The 21,865-nt window shown below is 36.7% G+C and overlaps 1 protein-coding gene across 2 annotated transcripts; it reads left to right on the plus strand.

The window, feature by feature from the left end:
* The first annotated feature begins 8,471 nt into the window (after positions 1–8,471).
* prkab1a (protein kinase, AMP-activated, beta 1 non-catalytic subunit, a) lies at positions 8,472–13,442 on the plus strand. Of its 2 annotated transcripts, none has more exons than XM_081354170.1 (8): positions 8,472–8,612; positions 9,808–10,013; positions 10,103–10,272; positions 10,655–10,748; positions 10,829–10,943; positions 11,063–11,196; positions 12,416–12,484; positions 12,570–13,442. In XM_081354170.1, exons 2-8 carry the CDS (start codon positions 9,867–9,869, stop codon positions 12,645–12,647), a joined length of 807 nt encoding a protein of 268 aa, XP_081210296.1. In that variant the 5' UTR covers positions 8,472–8,612; positions 9,808–9,866; the 3' UTR covers positions 12,648–13,442. The 2 variants fall into 2 exon arrangements, with proteins under 2 accessions (XP_081210296.1, XP_081210297.1); XM_081354171.1 differs by having other exon boundaries at positions 8,515–9,105.
* Positions 13,443–21,865: the final 8,423 nt, after the last annotated feature.

The raw sequence follows: 21,865 nt of genomic DNA on the forward strand, positions 1-21,865 counted from the left end.
AGTAGTGTTTCGGCATCCGGGTTGCCAGCTCTGCTCTAGTTACCACAGCTGCAGCTACAAATGTGTCGGATAAAAAATGTCTAACGTTACGAAACCTAAAAGACCTCGTTATGAATCCGAAATACGACGTGACAAAGTTCGAAATAAAACAAGGATTTGTATAGGAGATGCAAGTTAGACTAACAGCTACTGTTCTAACAATGTACTGTCACATACGAGCGTACATCTTTACGATTATATTTGGCTAATCGCCAGTAGTAAATTTTTGCGATACATAATTACTTCGCAAAACATCTCTCATGAAGCATAAACATAATTAACAGAAAAAAACGAGTCCAAAAAACGAAAAGAAACGAGTCCAACTTACTGTGTAGGACTCGTCACTTGCCATTGGAAGCTCCTTGTAGCAGCCTACGTTCCTGCTGGATCCTGCAGCCTATCTGGCAACCTCGAGTCAGGGGGGAGGGGGAGGGGATACACTGCTCTACAGTAATTTGAAAGTGATTGCAGTACCAGTTTTGGCCACAATCTTACATATGGTTCCTTTAAAGAGCAACTTGCAGGTTAGAAGACCCAACAAGTCAATGTATAGAAAAATAATGTAGGAACTAGATTTTCTTTAAAAAAAAATTATAAATATGCTACAGTGGCTTCTGGAGTCGTTTTTGTGAGAAAATTTTACTTCCGCATCTGAAAATGGGCGTGACGGGCGAGAGTCGTGACGTAGCACGAGGGAGAGCGGTCGATTCACACAACAGGGAAATATGGATTGCAATGACATTTCGGACACTGAGGAAATTGTTTACGGACCACAGCCATACAATTATGAGCCTGCTAGGCTGCCAAGAGAGCAGGGACAGGCCAGGATTAATGTTAGACAGAACATATTGGAACTTACAATAACAGAAACTAAGCTTTGATCAGGCGTTTGTCATGCTCATTAATATCCGCCCAGACTAACGTTACGTGATATAACTTAGCAGTTTCTCATGGAGAGACAGAGAGATATTTATTCATGATACATTTTTTGTTCCATAGGTGCTTGTGTGGGAAATGCGAGGCAATGTTTACAGCTGAGGAAAGTCAGTGTTACAGGGAGGTGGATGCATACTGGGCCTTAGTGGAAAATGCCAAACTTCCATGGTTGCAGTTAGTGTTACTACAGTAAAGCCATGGTGAATGTTGCTGATCTGTGGACACTGGATAGTTCGTTCATTCATTGCACAATGTTTATTCCTGGTTTTCACGTCAGCGCTGTTTGATTCGTTAATAACGGAGAAATGTGAATATTTCTCACTAGATCTCGCAGCGATGTTATTACTTCAGTGGCGAACTCTTTATTTACCTCGCAGTTAGGCTACAGTGTTGCTTGATCAGGCTCGCGCTGCACTGGTCCAAACTGATAAACGGTCCACACAAACACAATAACGAGTAACTGTTAGCTCAGTTTCGTTCCGCTTACATTGCGTTTGCCAGTTGATGTTGTGCTCGCGCCTACATCCGGCGGGAGAACCCGAAGATGCGTACACTGAAGAAACCGCACTAGCTCTGAGTCTCACCCGGTTCTTACTTCGGTATCCCATGTTGAACTCCTTCATATCGCCGGGACGATAATCATCCGATCTGAAGTGAACGCTACACACGACCGCGTTTTCCGAAGCCGACGCGGAAGAGAAATCCCGTCTCTTCACCTGCACAACCCGCACCCAGGCACAAAAGATAGCACCGTCCTTTTTCCTGTTAGGAAACCGGTGGACTCGATGTCCTGACAGGCTGGAGTTTTTGCAAGCTCCACAAACACATACATTTACCATGACGATGATAAATTGAAATACAAAAACTACTGAAAACACACTGTCTCACGACCGCTCTTACTGAATACCAACCTACTCTGCACTGAGCTGCGGCAGAGCACAGCACACGTCTCCCTCGTGTGACGTAAAATGACGCGATGTTGAAAAAAAAGCGGCTTGTACGAGCAGTCAAAGAAACGCTCACTTTATCTACTAAATTGGTGTCATTATGTCGTTTTAAAACATTTTAAATCCTGCATTATCTTTTCATATGGTATTTTCATACACGGTTATATATTCATTTAGATTTTTTTTTTACCTGCAAGTTGCTCTTTAAAGCTATTTGAATCTTATTTTACCCAGTATTTGTTTGTGAATATTTATGGTTATTTGAGTATTTCTTAGCTAGTTTAGCTACCAAAAACTTAATTATGAAGCTTTCTAAGATACCTAATTTTGACAAAAATCATATGATTCAATATTAAAGAACACAAATTAAAAAGTTTCAATTAAAGATCTATTTATTGTACCCAATATCTGTGTGTTCTATGTATTTTTATAGTTTCAAGAATAATATGTTATTAGCTTAGCAACATGCTAATTTTAAACTCCATTGAAATCAGTCAAAGTCCCTCTAAGACAAGTAATTTCACTCGGCGGCCATCTTTGAAACTCCTCTCGTTCATGCAAGTGCATATCTTTTTGAATGGGAAAACATACATTTTTTCCAAACTGTTCGCCAAGCTTACGATTAAATTTAATATTTGAAATCACCAGTGAAATTTGACAACAACTGTCTCATACATTGTGTTTCTAAATGCTCAAATCATGACAGAAAACGACACTTTTCAAGCTGGATCAAGCTAATGCGCAGTGGAAGCGCAACTGACTGACTCCGGAGCTTCTAACGGCTGCTGCAGTGACGCAGTGATTTTACCAATCGGCAATTGGCTCTTATTTCGAACGGGGGACATATTCCACCATATGGAGCGTTAGACTTTTCCCCATTCAAAACAATACGAGTGACACATCTTGTGTAATTCAATAGTCTTTGAATCAGTCAAGTCTTAGCATGCTTCTTTCTAAGGTTCCAACCTACTTATTCTTTTTTTTTTTATTAAAATAGGTATGATTATTTCAATAATAGAATACTTATGAATTCTATTTAAAGATCTAATTGAAATCAGCTATTTTTACCCAATATTTTTTATAGTAGGTATAGTTAGCTTAGCAACATGCTAATGCCAGACTCTGTTGAAATCAGTTGTCAGTCAAGTCTATCCTGTGTTTCATCCAATCATCATAGTTGCTTTGAAAATCAGTTCAGATTGGTCACTTTTAAGGTTTCATTCAGGATTCTGTCCTACCTATAGGCCTATAGCAAAGCAGCTCACTGGGTTGATAAAAAGTCTAAAAAAATGACTTTTTTTTTTTAAATAGCAATTGTGGAATGCAAAGTCGCAATTAAAAAGTATTATACGATTTAATTGTATAATTTATTTCATCCCTGGGGAAAAAGCAATAACACGGGGCCTCGTAAGACCATAATCCTTCCTTGACCTATTGTTTTATTTTTCATTTGATGTTTCTTTAACTCACTACTTTCAGAATTATTATATTTTACTGGGTCTGTAAAAAATGTAACACCTGTTGAGGTGACTTTACTCAGTGTTTACCTAAAATAGCTGATGCAAATGTACAATCTTCCAAAAGATTAAAATGCTAATTTAAAGGAAAGAGCCCTGAAAGGATAAGAACTTACTGCCTAAACAAAACGACTCAGATCTTTCTTCCTTTCTTCCTTCCTTTCTTCCAGTATCATGTTGAAGATGAAAACACTTTATAATATCTAAAATCTTTTTTATTAGGCGTAAATCATGCACACTCCTGTAAAATGGCACCTGGGTTAAAACACATTATATCGAACTGTTTGAGGGGGGTATATATGAAACATATCCGCTCTTGTTTATATGGTCATATCCACTGTATTTGCTTATAGAAGGTTTGTATTGGATTGTGCTAGGCAGTTATTTCAAGGGACTGTGCAATACTCTTGAGTTTTGCTGGTAGTGTTGAAAATAAATGCATGACGTTAACTCCAAAAATGACACTTCAGCTGTGTGGGTCTGAGTTATTTATACACTGTAAAAACATTACTGTTGGTTTTACTTTGGTTGCCTTAAAATATTAAGTTCATTGAAAAATAAAAATAAAAATAGTTAATACAATGAAGGAGATTGGATAAATCAACAGAAACACAAAATATCAAGTTATCTGAACCACATAAATGATCTAAGTTGATTTGACAAAATATTGATTTTGTCTGTCTACCTGCCAACTGGACTCTCTTTCTCTCTCTGTGTGTGTGTGTGTGTGTGTGTGTGTGTGTGTCTGCCTGCCTACCTGTCTGTCAGTCTGAGGACACTCATAGCACCCTAAACAGCCGAGCACCCTAAAGAGAAAGACTGGTACACAAATTGCTCAACAAATTTCACTTCCATCTATAATTATGCTCTTTATTACAGAGAATTCAAAACAAATTCACAATTTCGATCATGTGAAATGCCATTAAAAACTGAGATGTGTAATGTCGGCCCTCATGATGAACAGAATATTTGTCGGAACGGAACAGTTGGAAATGGTGATGGCCGTAATAAAACTAATAAAAGTTGTGCTCAGAGGAGAGCACTAAGGGAAGTTGCAGTAGCAGATGTGACAGACATGGCCCCTGGCAGGGAGCTTTTTACACATCTGGTAATGCACAGCGTCACTGCCGCTGCGCTGTCCCATGGGGCCTGTCCTGCATCTGACGTTCTCTTGGCAATTTCAGACTGCCATTCGGAAAACAATATGTTGAAGGACTCTAAGTGAACACTTAGCTTGCGGTGCTTTTTTTTTTTTTTTTTTTTGCATTACCCTGAATCAGATAAGATGCTCATTTGTCTAGATAGTCTGGATATGGAGTAATGGATAACTCGTACACATGATGATGTGTTACTGACAGCACCTTCCTTTGATTCTGAGGGAAGTTGTGTCTTGAGATCCACTGAAGCGAAGACGTTTCACAGCGCAGTAGATGGCATCACTCGTCAGCTGGAGGACAGTCTGGCTGAAAGCCGAGTCTCATCACTCGGTGTCTCCTCAGCACTCATTCATGCTCTCTAGACCAGCTTGGAAGGTCAGTAGGTGAATTAGATTAAAGAGCAGACGTCAATTTGTTGTTAGTGTAGCCTAAATGTGAAGAAGAGAAACTAAAGCAGCACACACTTGTCGTGCTTATTTTTCTGAAGGATTCGTTTAAAGATATAAATAAAACTTGAACTTTCATAGCATCAACTACAAAATACCAGCAGGGTTCATTTAAAAAAAAAAAAAAAAAAAACACGCACAAAAAATAAATAAACAGACAAAAATAAAAACTTAGATTTTGCATATATTTTTTAAAGGAAATTTGGCTTAATTTAGTGCTTTGTATTGCTATTTGTTAGTTATTTGTATTAAAACACAAATACTGTATTTTTATCTTGTAAATATGCAAAATACATGTAATATATGCCAATTAATAAAGTTCAGCTTAATTTTGGAATGTTTAAGAATTTAAGATGTAATATATACATATACAGGCTACAGTATTTGAGAGAGAGAGAGAGAGAGAGAGAGAGAGAGATACATTTTCATATTTTAAGCTCATATAAGCTATATATAAGGAAATAATATTAATAGAATATTATGTGTTACAGAATACAATATGTTGCACTGCCTTTATGTTTTTTTTTTTTTTTTTGCATACGTATTGTAATGTAATACTCTTCATTTAGTTTTTGGGGTGAAAGAAGAAAACAAAAATGCATAATTAAAACCCAGTTTCCTTTTTAATGCTACATTTAGTTTCACACATCAGACAGAGCAGGAGATGCAGCTGACGGAGTCTTAGTCGTCTAGCCCCACATCTTTGTCTCTATTTTTAAAGGCACATTTCATTAATTATTCAACCAATTCTTTCAGCGTTTTCAGCTATAATGCACTCTCCTGACCTCTTTTTGTCTATATGACGCAGTAACCTTAAAAATAGGCTACTCCTCACCTTCACAGGCTGATCATAAATTCAGTGCCACAGATTTCTATCTAATTTCCTTCTTTACACAGAATCATTTGACACCCATTTCATAGTGGTTTTTACTTCAAGAGCTGCATTAGACCATTTACCAGACCAAAAGTAGACTATCTAGTCAGTCAAGTTCATTACATCTGTTTTGCTATTGTATGGCCAAAACAAAGAGACGTACAGTAATGTGTATACTGATGTAAAGCTAGGTTATCATCATAAATAACGTAAATAGCACTGAAGCTCCAATAGTGCATGTCTAAAAGGAACTGAGACAGAGAGTCTGTAATTTCAAAAGGAACAGTCTGCTTTTGCTGTATGTGAATTAATTGTCAGGCGTTGAAGATTAATATGAAATGGAACTCTGGTTGAACTGCAATTTTCCGCCCTTAAAATGCTAGGTTTCCTGACTTTTAAGCCATGTTGGTTTGATACTTGTCTCCCACTCTTTTCCTATAGTATTTTCTGGTGCGTGTTGCGCGTTTATGTGTGTGAGCAAAACGGTGTCTAATAGGATGAAATTCAAGGGGATCACAAATGCAAATTCTGGTATTCAAATGTTGCCTTCTCTGATTGTAAGGCAACAGCTCAACTCAGACAAGCACTGCAAAAGCAGAAGATGTTATACATGCTTGTTTTTGCACAGCAATCTTCCTTTTTAATGCATAATTAAACCACATTTTTTCACTGCATGTTTAAGTGGGAGGGTGAGAAAGAGGAGAAATAATGTGTGTGTGTGTGTGTGTGTGTGTGTGTGTAGTGGTTGGTCTGCAACACTGGTTATGACAGAGGGAAAGCCAGTGGGGGAGTAATTGCACTTTGCATGACACACAGTGAATCTGATGACACACTGAGACTGAGGAAAAGCATTAACAGCGGATAACTCAGATACATGTACATGCCATGCACACAAGATGATTGTTATCAAATAAGTTATACACATTCAATATAGATATCTTTGGGATCTTAAAATGAAAGCAAAATCAATTTAATTTAATTCCCGGCCGAGACCATCATCTCTTCTGGTCTCTTCTCTATCTTGTGGTTAAATGTCTCCATCCAGTGGCGGTTAATGGACATATGGACACTTTTCATTCCAAATGCCATGAAAGCAAATAAAAGGACCTTTCATGTGGAAACAAATGTGAAAACTGCTGCACACTTCATTTCATGGGTGTTCTATCACTACGTTACATGGTTTAATAAAGATTTAGCTTCTAAGGAGTCCCCAATAGACCTTATTCACAGAGCGCCATCTTTGATTTTTAAAGGGATAGTTCACCCAAAAAATGGAAATTTTGTCATCATTTACTTACCCTCAATTTGTCCCTAATCTGTATGAGTTTCTTTCTTCTTTTGAACACAAATAAAGACATTCTGAAGAATGTTATAACGAGTTGACGGTATAGGAAAAGAAAAATACCATGGAAGCTGCAGGTATGACATCAATTTGTAGGCCAAAACGCGCAAGCGAGTTAGCATTTTAGCACTTCCGGTTCCATCGTCAGTGGGTTTTTTGAATAGGGTTTTTGTTAAATGTCTGAAATAAGGTCTGTGTTGAACACAAGCTCAAGACACATTTTATTCTACGACATAACATCAGTATTACCTCACTCGTGATTTTTTTAAAGCTGTTAAGTGTCTTGAAAAAGGCGGTCTAAGTGGCTAAATGGGACTACAGAGGCTGTCAAGGAGATTAAACATCATCACACTGAACAGGTAAACTCAGTCCACTTTTACAGCCTCGTTATGCTTATAATTGTGCTAAACTACTCTAACTCAAATGTTCTGTGAAAATGTTTTTAGATAAAAACTTATAAGGTAAAGAATTGTCGGAAGCTTAGTGATGGTGACGTTGAATTCGTGTGACCGTGGTGTAGTTCGTTTATAGCCTACCTTTAGCTTTTTACTTCTGCCGACTGCATTTAAGCTTCAAAATCAACTCAAAAAGTTGTGTTTATCTGTGATAATTATCTTGATGGACAAAACGTTCAAGTATCCTAAACTTTTGTTGGCCACAGAGCTTGTTTTTAGCGATAATCCAAAACCCTAAGGGTTTTTGTTGAGGGAACCAGTGTGATGCTAACTGCCAGTTGGCCTACAAAGTGACCTCATATCTGCACCAGTCTATTAATAGGCTAGGCAACTATCAACTGTCTGGTTACCAACATTCTTCAAAATATCATCTTTTGTGTTCAGCAATAGAAAGAAACTCATACAGGTTTGGAACAACATGAGGGTGAGTAAATGATGACAGAATTTTCATTTTTGGGTTAACTATCCCTTTAACGGGAATGAAAGCGAGGCTGTGAAAGCATCTCTTCAGTGGGTTATTTATTCAGCAGACAAAAAAAATGAAAACATGAGCTGTGGAAAACTATAAGTGATCTAGGAGCTTTGTACAGCGGACGGAAAACACGGTAAGTCTGACCCTCCTCAAAGTCTCCCTTTCACACTGCTGTGTGCTTTTCCCCTAGTTTGTTATAAGAAACGCGCATGCGCAGAGAAACAGCTGCGTCTCTCCCCCTAGCGGGCGTAGTTGAAGTCGCGCATGCGTAGTGGAGTTAAAGTCCGCGGTGGGCGGAGTGGTTGCGAGGATGTACAGTTTGTGACGATAAGCAATGTGAATGAAAAAATGACGAAATAACTGATCGAGGGCTAGTAGCGGTCGCGACTCTTGAATACAATTCATACAGTTCTGCGCAAAAGGGAATGTAAGTCTTGTCACATTAAAAATGTGCAACCGTAATTAAATTATTTAAAAAAATGAAAAAATGTGTGGCAATCTTGCAGTCGATAAGAATGCTCGATGCGGCTAACTATATAGCACTACTACAGTGTTGTTGCAGTGGCGCGCGACAACATATTGTTGTTTATAATTTCAATATAACGGTATTTGCATAGTTTCACAGTCAAAGCGTTTGCATTTTTTTCCCGTCATAGTGAAGATTGCTATTGAAATTTAGATGAAGGCTGGCTGCCACTAAAGGCAAATCGACTGGATAATGCATTTAATATCAGGACGATACATCTTCTTTCATACGTTTGAAGCTGAAGCTGAAGTTACTGGCTCTTCTTTATCTTTTTTTGTGCCAGACTTCCTTTTAGAGCTTGTGACCTTGCAGTAGAGTAACTTAAGGTTTTCTAAAAACATATGCAAAAAAAAAAGAAAAAAAAAAAAAAAAAAGAAAAAAAATGTGCCTCGAGGTACGTAGTTAAATTAATGGGGCTGTTAGCGTTGTCAAAATGTTGTTTTGTTGAGTAAGCAGTAAGAATCAGAAATGCCAGAGCTTGCAAGATGAATAACCTAAAACACATTCACACCAATTTGGACTATGAACTCAGATGTTTGATTAAGACCAATCACTATTTAGTATGCTAAAATTACAATGACCTGACAGCCATCGATTTGATCAAATTATCAGTTTAATTCAATGAAGATTTTAAAACTAGTCTTTACATTCTTAAGTGTATGTATTAAAATCCCCAAAATGTTGGGACCCAATCAAAAATTAACTCAAAATTATTATTATTATTATTATTATTATTTTAACCAAACATGGCTTTTTAATGAACATGGAAAAAAATGGATCTGAAACATTCATGACTTACTGCAAATTTGATGTTGAATGTGTCTTGGGCAATGGGCATATGCAAAATCTCAAAAATGTTCTTGAAGGATGTACAAATAACATTTTGAGAGCGTAATGGCTTGAACAATGTTCTATTAATGTTACTGGAATAACGTTTGTTCATAACCTTGAGAGAACCTTGCCAGAACGTTAGCCAAAGCTCTGATAGCGTTCCCTGTTAGCTGGGGGAAATCCATGTTTTATATAGGATTAGTGATGCATTACATTAAGATCACCATATTTCTTACAGTATCGTGGTGTTTGTTTTGGGTTACAGATCATTTCTAGCCCAACCAGCTGGCTGCTTACCCTCTGTGACCTTTTTTTAAGAGCACTATGGGGAACACAAGCAGTGAGAGGGCAGGCATGGGCCAGGAAAAGGCTCACAGAAGGGACAGTCGAGGAACTAAGGAAGGAGACCGTCCCAAAATCCTAATGGACAGTCCAGAAGATGCCGATATTTTTCATGGGGAGGACATCAAAGTGTGTGCTGGCTCACATTATCTGTATGTTATGAAGATATCAGAATTTAGATATGATGACCATGTGTTCTATCTTTAATTTTCTATTAGGCACCATTAGTAAAAGAGGAATTCATTGACTGGAGATCAGACCTGGAGACCAGTGAAAAGGTTCTCACTTTAGATCGACCCACTGTGTTTCGGTGGACGGGAGCTGGAAGAGAAGTCTATATTTCTGGCTCTTTTAATAATTGGACCAATAAGATTCCTTTGATTAGGAGGTAAGTAACATTTAACGGTAACTAGAACTATTAAAAAAGTTTAGTAAATAAATCAATAAATAAAATTAAACCTAAATAGTTATATTAAAATAAAAAATAAGATAAATTATAAAGCAAAATTGCTTAAAATGAAACTAAAATCAAAATGAAAACTTTTTGCTAAGCTAATAAAAAATATAATAGTATATAAATACAAAGTTCTGTCATGAAACTCTAGATGGCGCTGATAGGTCCTTAAATCACATCATTCTCTATAGGGCACAGATGATTGGTTATGCTGACTGTTACAAATGGAGAAGTCTTCTGCTGAAAGTATTCTTCTGATAGCTTTTAACTAGATTCATTAATTTAACATTAATGTTTACCTCTGTTTCTTCAATAGTCAAAACAACTTTGTGGCGATTGTGGATTTGCCTGAGGGTGAACACCAGTATAAATTCTTCGTGGATGGACAGTGGACACATGACCCAACAGAGGTGACGAAGACATCAGTCATCATCAATATCCTCCATTAGTACTATAAAACCAGCATAATATTGACCTTCTTTCTCTTCAGCCTGTGGTGACCAACCAGCTCGGCACGGTCAACAACATCATCCAGGTGAAGAAGACAGACTTTGAGGTGTTCGATGCACTCATGGTGGATTCACAGAAATGCTCTGACATGTCAGGTTTGAACACAACCATTTCCACATTTCCATTTCCAAACGATCTGCTACGTGATGTATCATTAATGGCCAAACATGGTCAGTCGTGGGTTGTTATGACACACTGTATTTACTGATTATAGACCTGTCCAGCTCTCCTCCTGGGCCGTACCATCAGGACTCTTACGTCCCCAAACAGGAGGAGAAATTCAAATCCCCCCCCATCCTGCCCCCTCATCTGTTACAGGTCATCCTCAATAAGGACACAGGCATCTCAGTGAGTATCTGCAAAAGACCTTGCATTAGACCTGTAAAAATGACAACCATTCTCTACTAAATGACTTGATTTGATGAAAGGCCCTATGATTTTTACTGGAATGTAAGGAATTTATATACCAAAAGTAGGGTTTTTACAATTAATCATTTTCAAATTGCGATATTTGGACTGGTGTCTTTGATTCTTAAATCACATAATTAAATCATTCGAAGTCAACATGCTCTGTGTTTTTGTCTACTGCACATACTCTCAGAAACTCACTACAACCCGCCAAAATAAAAGTTTCGTTTAACTCGGAAGTTACGACAGAAATGGACTATTGTGTAGTAAAATGTACTTCTTAAAAATAATAATAATAATAATAGGTAAGAATAATATGAATTTTTTTAAGAAATATCTCACAATTAATTTTTTTCTCAATCCTTGCTGTAATTTATACAATAAAAGTGTAGATGTGCAGTACTTTATTTGACAAAAAAGATTTATAAAATTTTAAGTTTTATAAATTAATTTGTATTAATTCATAAAACAAAATCCAGAAAAAAATTAAACAGACAACAAAGAAATTAGAATTTTTTTTTTAAACAACAGTATTTCATAGCACTTAAGAAGTATCAATACTATCAAATTATTGATATAAAAATGTTTAAAATTAAATTTTCAGCTTAAATATACACAATTCTGTGCACTTATAGCTCTTATCTGCAAATGTTGCTCTTGAATAGAGTAAAGGTCCGTTCACACCAAGGATGATACCTATAACAATAAAGATATCAATATAATCCACTAGTGTGGACACTATAGTTATCGTTGTAGTTATTGTTCTTGGTGTGAACGGACCTTAAAACTCGCTTGCCATAGTGATGTGGGTCATTCTTGTCTTTTTAGTGAATAGGTTGATCTGGCTCACAGTTGACCACAATCACATGATTAACTAGCAAATTGATTTGAATTTTAATTATTGAAAAAGGCATGGGATATTTATATAAAAAGGCATGTTATTTAATTGGTCAAAAAGTTTAATTGGTCAAAATAGACTCCCATTATAAATGACGTAGTTCAGATGACCCTCTTTTGGGGATCGAGGCCCAGATTGGGAAACTCTGATGTCATTTTTATTTCTACACTTTATAACTTAAAAAGTGTTTCATTTGCATAATTGCATTGTTAGGTCCAATATAGATGCTGCTAATAGAAATGCGTTCTTGTTTTCCAACAGTGTGATCCAGCTTTGCTCCCTGAGCCCAATCACGTCATGCTTAATCACCTGTACGCTCTGTCCATTAAGGTAAAGCAACTTAAAGAGCTCTGTGAGATGAACCCGCATTGATTTCAAGTCTGTTCTGATGACTCTGTATCTGTACCTCTGACAGGATGGCGTAATGGTTCTGAGTGCCACCCACCGGTATAAGAAGAAATATGTCACAACCCTGCTGTACAAGCCGATCTGAGAAACATGGCCGCTCAGTTTATACGACCTCTGATATATCTTATATCAGTAGTATGTATTGTTGTAAATATGGATGTACAGAGATGCACTTTAGAGAAAAATCCCACCGCACTGGGTATACACTAATCAGAAACTACAGGACATATCTGCTCTTTTAGAGGTTGGTTCACTTTATACAATTATTACTCAGTGGAACTGGGCCAAATTGACTCAATCTAAACCAGTATTTGGATAAGAGGAGGTGTTCTTGAATGTGAAAATGAGTGTAAATAGAGCTTGAAATGTTCATTTTGTTTAGTTAAGTGTTAAAAAAAAATTATATAGCTGTGTAGATAAATATTAATATATTATTAGTAAGCATATTGATTATCGGCCAGAAAAAGGCCTGTTATCGCCAGTTTGTGTCGGAGACCCTAATATAGAAAAACTGAAGGGTTTAAGAAAATGTTTCACTCAAGAAACTAATTACATTTTTTTTCAATTTCATGAAAAAGTTGATCTTTTTAAATCCATCTTTTAATCTTCTACATTTTTATTAGAACAGAGTAAAATAATTATTGCATACATCTTGATTTAACTTTTAATCTGTGTTATGTTAAATTCTGAAATTAAATATCACTTTTAATAAATGATTCCACCAATTTTGGCTCCGTTTCATTATCGCGTTTACAGTCGTATTAGGGTGGATTGAGTCGTGGAGATTTTATGCTCTCACTTTATGCTCTTGAAACCGTGAGTGCTCTTCATGCTGGCTTTGGAAATTCTGGGTAAGTACAGCAGCAAATGGAATCTTTCCAAAAAAATAAATAAAAAATATCCCCATAATAATATCTTTATTGACTCATAATGTTATGCTCATGGATCTGTCATTACTCTTTAAAATCAATGTTCTTTATAGTCATTGATGGTTCCTTGGAGAACTTTTAACATCCATTTCCATTGCATAAAAGGTTCTTTATAGTGGAAAAAGGTTCTTCAGATTATCAAATATTACTGTGATGAACAACACCTGTGCTAACTGACTTCATGAATCCACTAAAAAGCACCTTGAGACCAGTTGATAAACCTGGATATTTGATTTTCTAATATACTGAATTTCATGCATTAACTGACTTAAGTGTCAGACATACGTCTCTGGCTAACGTTAACTGGCTAATAAACATGCTAACATTTGATCAATTTCCTCTATAGATGCTGTCAAATTCATCACAAAATTATGCAATGCATAAAATGCTAGTCCATCCAGGACCACCCATACAACATACCTTATGTCTACAGCTGTGACGGGCCAGGAAAGAAGGTCATCTGCAGTGAATAACAATGTTTTGCTCGGCCTACTTATCACATTGTTAGATAACAGAAAATATTTAGGTGAGAACAATCCATGTTATAGCACTCCTCAGTAGTTACTCATGCAATTACACGGTCATATAAAGGCTTAAGTAAATTACAATCCTAATGTGTTTTGGTACTTCTAGCACAGAAGATGGATATAATTGCTTATTTTAAGGTCACTCATGACGCAAGGTGCGCAGTACAAACAGGTCTGTCTGCAATCTTTGGTGTATTAAAAAAAAGGCAATTACAGTTTATAGGAGTGCTGACGCAAAACATCCAACCAGGCCACATGAATGTTGCATTATTCATTAGGCTATGTGTGTATGTGTGTGTGCATGTGCGTGAGCACATGTGCATGACTTAATTGCACACACTGAAATTTTGTCAGTAAATAGGATCAAAATCTTAACAGACAATGTTCTCGACAAAATTTGGTAACACTACAATAAGGTTCTATTTGTTAACTACATTAGTTAACGTGAACTAACAATGCAAAATACTTGTAAATCATTTATTAATCTTAGTTTATGTTATTTTCACCATTTGTATCAGCATTATTAACTCTTTGGAAATTTCCGCCATTTATGAGACGGCGCTTCCCCACCATAGACGGAAATTTCAGGCTTTCCGTGTTTTCACTGTAATATGGCAGGGGGCGCTATTACACATACGATCATCAACATTATACTGCATATAAATCAAAACTGCCTAATGTTACTGAATGAAATTTCGACCCAGGACGAACTACAGGACTGTGAAGCTTTGGGGGTGTTGATGGATCAGTCTATGAGCAATGGATCAAGTGTTGATCAGTCTACTGCATCTGTGTTTAGATCATCATTCTGAATCCCATCTAGACAAAGTCTTCGACAAAAACATGATTTTCTCAGGGTTTTGCTCAAAATGTTTTTTTTTTTTTTTTTTTTTTTTTTTTTTTTTTTATAACTTACCCATATTCATGTGTTGATAAAAACAAAAGCATGAAGCTAGAATAATATATACAGTGAGGAAAATAAGTATTTGCAAGTTCTCCCACTTGGAGAAAATTGTCTGAAATTGTCATCGTAGGTGCATGTCCACTGTGAGAGACATAATCTAAAAAAAAAAAAAAAAAAAACAGAAATCACAATATATGATTTTTTAACTATTTATTTGTATAATACAGCTGCAAATAAGTATTTGAACACCTGTCTATCAGCTAGAATTCTGACCCTCAAAGACCTGTTAGTCTGCCTTTAAAATGTCCACCTCCACTCCATTTATTATCCTAAATTAGATGCACCCGTTTGAGGTCGTTAGCTGCATAAAGACACCTGTCCACCCCATACAATCAGTAAGAATCCAACTACTAACATGGCCCAGACCAAAGAGCTGTCCAAAGACACTAGAGACAAAATTGTACACCTCCACAAGGCTGGAAAGGGCTACGGGGAAATTGCCAAGCAGCTTGGTGAAAAAAGGTCCACTGTTGGAGCAATCATTAGAAAATGGAAGAAGCTAAACATGACTGTCAATCTCCCTCGGACTGGGGCTCCATGCAAGATCTCACCTCGTGGGGTCTCAATGATCCTAAGAAAGGTGAGAAATCAGCCCAGAACTACACGGGAGGAGCTGGTCAATGACCTGAAAAGAGCTGGGACCACCGTTTCCAAGGTTACTGTTGGTAATACACTAAGACGTCATGGTTTGAAATCATGCATGGCACGGAAGGTTCCCCTGCTTAAACCAGCACATGTCAAGGCCCGTCTTAAGTTTGCCAATGACCATTTGGATAATCATGGGAGAAAGTCATGTGGTCAGATGAGACCAAAATAGAACTTTTTGGTCATAATTCCACTAAACGTGTTTGGAGGAAGAAGAATGATGAGTACCATCCCAAGAACACCATCCCTACTGTGAAGCATGGGGGTGGTAGCATCATGCTTTGGGGGTGTTTTTCTGCATATGGGACAGGGCGACTGCACTGTATTAAGGAGAGGATGACCGGGGCCATGTATTGCGAGATTTTGGGGAACAACCTCCTTCCCTCAGTTAGAGCATTGAAGATGGGTCGAGGCTGGGTCTTCCAGCATGACAATGACCCGAAGCACACAGCCAGGATAACCAAGGAGTGGCTCTGTAAGAAGCATATCAAGGTTCTGGCGTGGCCTAGCCAGTCTCCAGACATAAACCCAATAGAGAATCTTTGGAGGGAGCTCAAACTCTGTGTTTCTCAGCGACAGCCCAGAAACCTGACTGATCTAAGATCTGTGTGGAGGAGTGGGCCAAAATCCCTCCTGCAGTGTGTGCAAACCTGGTGAAAAACTACAGGAAACGTTTGACCTCTGTAATTGCAAACAAAGGCTACTGTACCAAATATTAACATTGATTTTCTCAGGTGTTCAAATACTTATTTGCAGCTGTATCATACAAATAAATAGTTAAAAAATCATACATTGTGATTTCTGGATTTTTTTTTGTCTCCCACAGTGGACATGCACCTACGATGACAATTTCAGACCCCTCCATGATTTCTAAGTGGGAGAACTTGCAAAATAGCAGGGTGTTCAAATACTTATTTTCCTCACTGTATATATTAAAGCAGAGGGTCTATTCTTTCTTTTGATATATTGCATGTTCAGATATTCATACAACAAAATATTCTGGGGGCCATGACAATTTTGTGAAATTGCAGATCAAGCGCATGTTTTTTCTTGTTATGAATTGTATCCTATTTTCCACTATTACAGTCAACTACGCCAAGTGATATGGAACTGTAATGTTTTTTTTTTTCTTCAAAAAAGTAACACAAGCTACTTCGTTTTCTCATTTAAATGCACAAAAACATATTCTGTATTTCTCAAAACGAATAAAAACAGTGAAATGCAAATTCAGAAATTACACAAACCTGAATAATTAAATCTGTTAAATAATACAAATACACTTTATGTATTTAATTCAACCATACCAATAAACAAAAAATGACTTTAGATGAACATCACATTTGTGTTTCATCATTTTATTTTTCCTATTCAGCGCCCTCTAATGTACATGTTTGGATTTGTGGAACTTTTGCCGTAAGTGGCCCTTCATATTTGCCAAAAATCCAACTTTCCAAGCCAAATCCAAGGTTCAAAAAGGTTGTTTTTGCAGCAATGACATATAGAACAATTTTTAGTTCCCCAAAGAAGAACAATTGAGTGAACAATGAACAATTGAACAGTGAAAAAATAATCATTTTTTCTTAGTGTGAAGAGTTTGAAGAGATTTGAATAATCTACAGAAATTGTACTATAGTACAACTATAGTATAAAGAGCCTTTAGTGTGATGGAAAGGTTCCATGGATTTTAAAGGTTCATCTGGCTAAATAAATTGAAACTTGAATATTTGTCTACAAACTATTTACTTGGCGAGACGCATATATGCATAACCTTTATATCAAAAGGTTGTTAAAATAATGAGAAATACTGTATAAATGTAGTCAAATGTGTCCAAACACTTTGTAGATATATACTGTAGGTGTCATTAAAGGGATAGTTCACTTTGAAATTAAATTTTGGTATGTTTTTTAGCTTACCTCAAGGGCATCTAAGATGTAGGTGTCTTTGTTTCCGCAGTAGTTTCAATTTTGATATTTTTAGGTCAAATCGTTCTTGTCTGTCAGTCGTATAATGCAGGTCTATGGTCACCACCTCAAAGAGCATGCACAGAGAAGTCCAAATTAAACAATTCCCCATTGTAAGTACACATTGATGGTCTAAGACACGAAACGAGCGGTTTGTGTGAGAAAACAAACAGTATTTATATTGTTTTTACCTCTTATAACACAGCCACGTCCAAGTGATCTGAGGGCGTGCGCGCATCCTGGTGTGTGACGTGTACGCAGACTGGTGCATATATATATACACTAGATGTCGCCTTAAAGACATTCGTTCCAATGAACTTCCGTAGACAAGGCGACATCTAGTGTATATATCTATGCACCAGTCTGCGTACACGTCACACACCAGGATGCGCGCGGGGAATTGTTTAATTTGGACTCTGTGCATGCTCTTTGAGACAGTGACCATAGACCTGCATTATACGACTGACAGACAAGAACGGTTTGACCTAAAAATATCAAAATTGAAACTACTGCGGAAACAAAGATACCTACATCTTGGATGCCCTTGAGGTAAGCTAAAACATACCAAAATTTAATTTCAAAGTGAACTATCCCTTTAAATAATGTCTTTTGATTCATATATGCTGGTAAACTTTTCTTTGACAAGCAATCAATACTATTGTGCAGGTGTATGGCAAAATAAATAAATAAATAAAATAAAAATGAATACATTTCACATTGGATCTGTTGGCTGAAAGCATTCACTGTTGAAATCACGTTTCAAATTTTGTTCATGTCAGTATGTTCCTCACCACTATACAGGATTTGGACCCATGTCCTCTTGACACCCGCTGAACAGCACAGACAGAGAATGACCTGATTATGGACGTCCTTGTCCTCGATTTTCTGTTTTTTATTTTAACTTTTTTTTTTTTTTTTTTTTTTAGGCCTAAGTATTAAATACGGTATGAATATGATCTGTTTGAAGGTTTAATCTGGACAAGTTTGAACTCATAAGCCATTTTCTCATTATTAGCATAATGAGGCCACAAAGACATGCTATTGATGTCTTAAATCAGCTGGTAAAACTACACGTCAAAATCAGCAGGAATGTTTGAATTCCTGAACATTAAAACTTTTGTTTTTTTTTAGATGTTTTAAGTGGCAGTTCTTTAAATGCTGCGCTGCAGGTCAATTTGGGATAATTAAGTGTCTGCCAAGGACATAATGTGCTTGTAACCATTTGTGATTCATTTAAAATTGAAAGTTTGAGATTTCACTCGAGGCTTCAGTGTAAAATCAGGTTAGTAAGTCTATGGAGGAACTGTATGTCGGTCAAACTCTGGATATCATGCATTGGTAAAGCCAACATTCATGGTTAGATTCCAGTTCTGAGGAAATATCTCGAGAAATATTTTGTGTATACTTTTGTGAACAAGGTTAACAAATTCTTAGGTTGTAATTTAAAAGTTCACCACTAGAAGACGCTATAATCAACTTTAAGGTTTTAAGGAAGGTTTACAATCCTATGCAATATTTAGGCCTAACATTGTCATGGAATAATTTACTACACGCAATGATATGATAAAAATAATTAAATGCAAAAAATGGTCTGACAGTTGAAAAAAAAATCTACTTTTAAACCAAACAAGATTACAAACTAAAGTTATTTCAAGAAGAGATTGTGAGGCAGAAAGGCAATTAACCAGCTGATCATTCTGGGACTTTAAAATACACCCGAGAATGTCTTGTAATTTAGTCAAGATTCTTGAGATTTTGAAAGGAAAGTATGCTTGAGTTCAAACATCAGGCTGACTGAAACATGTCATGAACTTTACCTTTGTTTTAAGGTATTCTCCCATAAGACATAGAAAAACAACAGGAATACTTCTGGCCTGAAAGACTTGTGCACATCATAAAAATCTTGTGTAGCCTACATCAAAAATGAGCTGACAAACTGCTATCTTTTTTGATTTCTTCAAAGATTTATAAGCGCTAATTATAACCAGTCATTGATTTAAATGTGTTGATTATGCTATATGCAACTTTTAACCGTAGTTAAAAAAAAAAAAAATGAAGTGAATATCTTCTTGATTAATGCAAGTTACTGCAAAAACAGATATTAGGTTACTAGGTTTGCTTTAAAAATCAAAGATGTACACTTCACAGTAAAAAACTGTTTGAAAATAATTATTATCAGACATTCTGTTGATATTTTCCACTTTAGTATTATTTTAAACTTGGTTTGATAGTTGCAGGATTGCATACGTGTAGTGTCAGCCAGATTATATGCCATTTAGCCAGGTCTCATTGTATAACCATGCTGTCCTGAAGTGAATGTCCTGACCTTATAAAGAATTAGAATTTATGAATAGCCTTTCTATCTGAGTCAGTGGCATTCTAAAGGAGGGTGAATGGTTTCTAACAGAAAAGGTGGAGAAGAGACAGTTCTCTGGCGAGAGACAGAAAATAGAATTGAAACCATCCCATAACAAAAAGAAAAGGTGAGGCGAAAATACCAGAGAGGCAAAATGTGTTCCCATAGCAACAATTTCTGACTCATGTAACTCTACTTCAGTTTGGCCATAAGCAAGTATGACAAAGTCCTTGCTTTAAATAGCCTACATATGTTTTATATTGATCAGTTTAACGCATCCTTGCATACTGAATAAAATTATTAATTTATTTCAACACTTTCTTTACAATAATGCGTTATAAAATAAAATTATTATATTTTTTTGATCGTATAATTATTTTTATTTATAATTACCCCCATCTATGTGTGTGTGTGTGTGTGTGTGTATCATATAGTTGTACATATGATTTTAATGATAAAATATTTTGAATATATGTATGTGTGTGTGTGTAAAATGTATATTTATTTTGACCGCATTACTGCCAACTGCCGTTTGTGATTCTTTGTTGCTGCATGTGTTGCTTAGCAACCTCTTTGGAACTACATTGCTTGGCGGAGGAATAAATGTGTTATAACGTTATATATTTTGTTGCCGGCGTTTGTTTTATGAATAAAGGGGGTAAGGGGGGAAGAAATGGGGGGTTTAGGCACTCGGTCGTGCCTAACAACGCCCCTTAACTGTTATAAATCCACTGTAAAACGCGGCTTCGAGAACTAGAAACAGGTTGAGGAAGATGAACTAACGTTAATCAGGGACTAACGAGAACAGGTGCAGACAAGACTGAATATAATAGTGACATATATACGATAGGCCTACACACACACATTGTATTTTATATTTTATTATTAAATGCTTGTTAGTTTGTATTATATCATGGCAGTATGCACTTACATTATGAATTGATGGTTCTAAAAACATTGCATGTGTCCTTGGTTAGGTCATTGGCGTTTCAGTTATTCTTTACCAGGTGTTACAACGTGACATTTTGTATAGGCAATATAATATACATTATGTCCTGCATCAAATAACAATAGAACATGTGTGTAGCCTACAGGACATACCAACAAAAAAAGCTTTCTTTCACTGTTCCTTTCCCCCGCCCCTCTCCTTTGTCCATGACAACAAAGCCCAATTCCCTTGTGCTATCAGGTTACCGAGTCTGAACATGTGAGAGTGTCTCTTCATTTCGTAGAAATTCCTAAAGCACAGAGAAGCCTCATTCGGGGAATCACGTTTGCCAAGAGCAAAAGAAGATATGGCACTACGCCAGAAGCCTTTGGGGAATTTGACTAAACTCAGGGAACATCAACATCCCAGCATGCACCAATGATCTTTCCAATACACCTGAGAATCATCAGCAATATTTCCTCCTCTCCTGAAGACATCATATATCATTCTGTCAGAATGAAGCCCTGTCTAAGAACGGTATTACACACAGAATCTGTGCTGTGCAGCTGGTGCTAGGACACCGCGTATGATTGTGAGTCATATGATATTTAATAAGGCAGTTAATTCAGTCCACACATAGACCGAACATTAAAAAAATGCAAGCATGATTGGGAGGAGAAACACTATAAATCACCTCAGATGACAAGGGAGAGGTATGAATGTCAAACGGTCACACAAGGACACTCCAGTCTGCTTGCTTCATTAAATTAAATCACCAAAATTTGGTGAAATCATGTTCAGGGAGGTGGAGGAATGATAGAATTTCCCAGACATGACTGCGGTATCTCGGGACTAAAAAAAACAAAAAACAAACAAAAAAAAAACATTGAGTGTAATGGTTAAATGAGAAACTGAGCATATATAGTATGTCTTACAGATAGTATACACCCAGTTCATCTGTTTGCATGTTGCATTTCTCCATTCAGTCGTCC

Source organism: Scardinius erythrophthalmus (genome assembly GCF_964197995.2).
Source record: "Scardinius erythrophthalmus genome assembly, chromosome: 23".
Lineage (NCBI taxonomy): Eukaryota > Metazoa > Chordata > Actinopteri > Cypriniformes > Leuciscidae > Scardinius > Scardinius erythrophthalmus.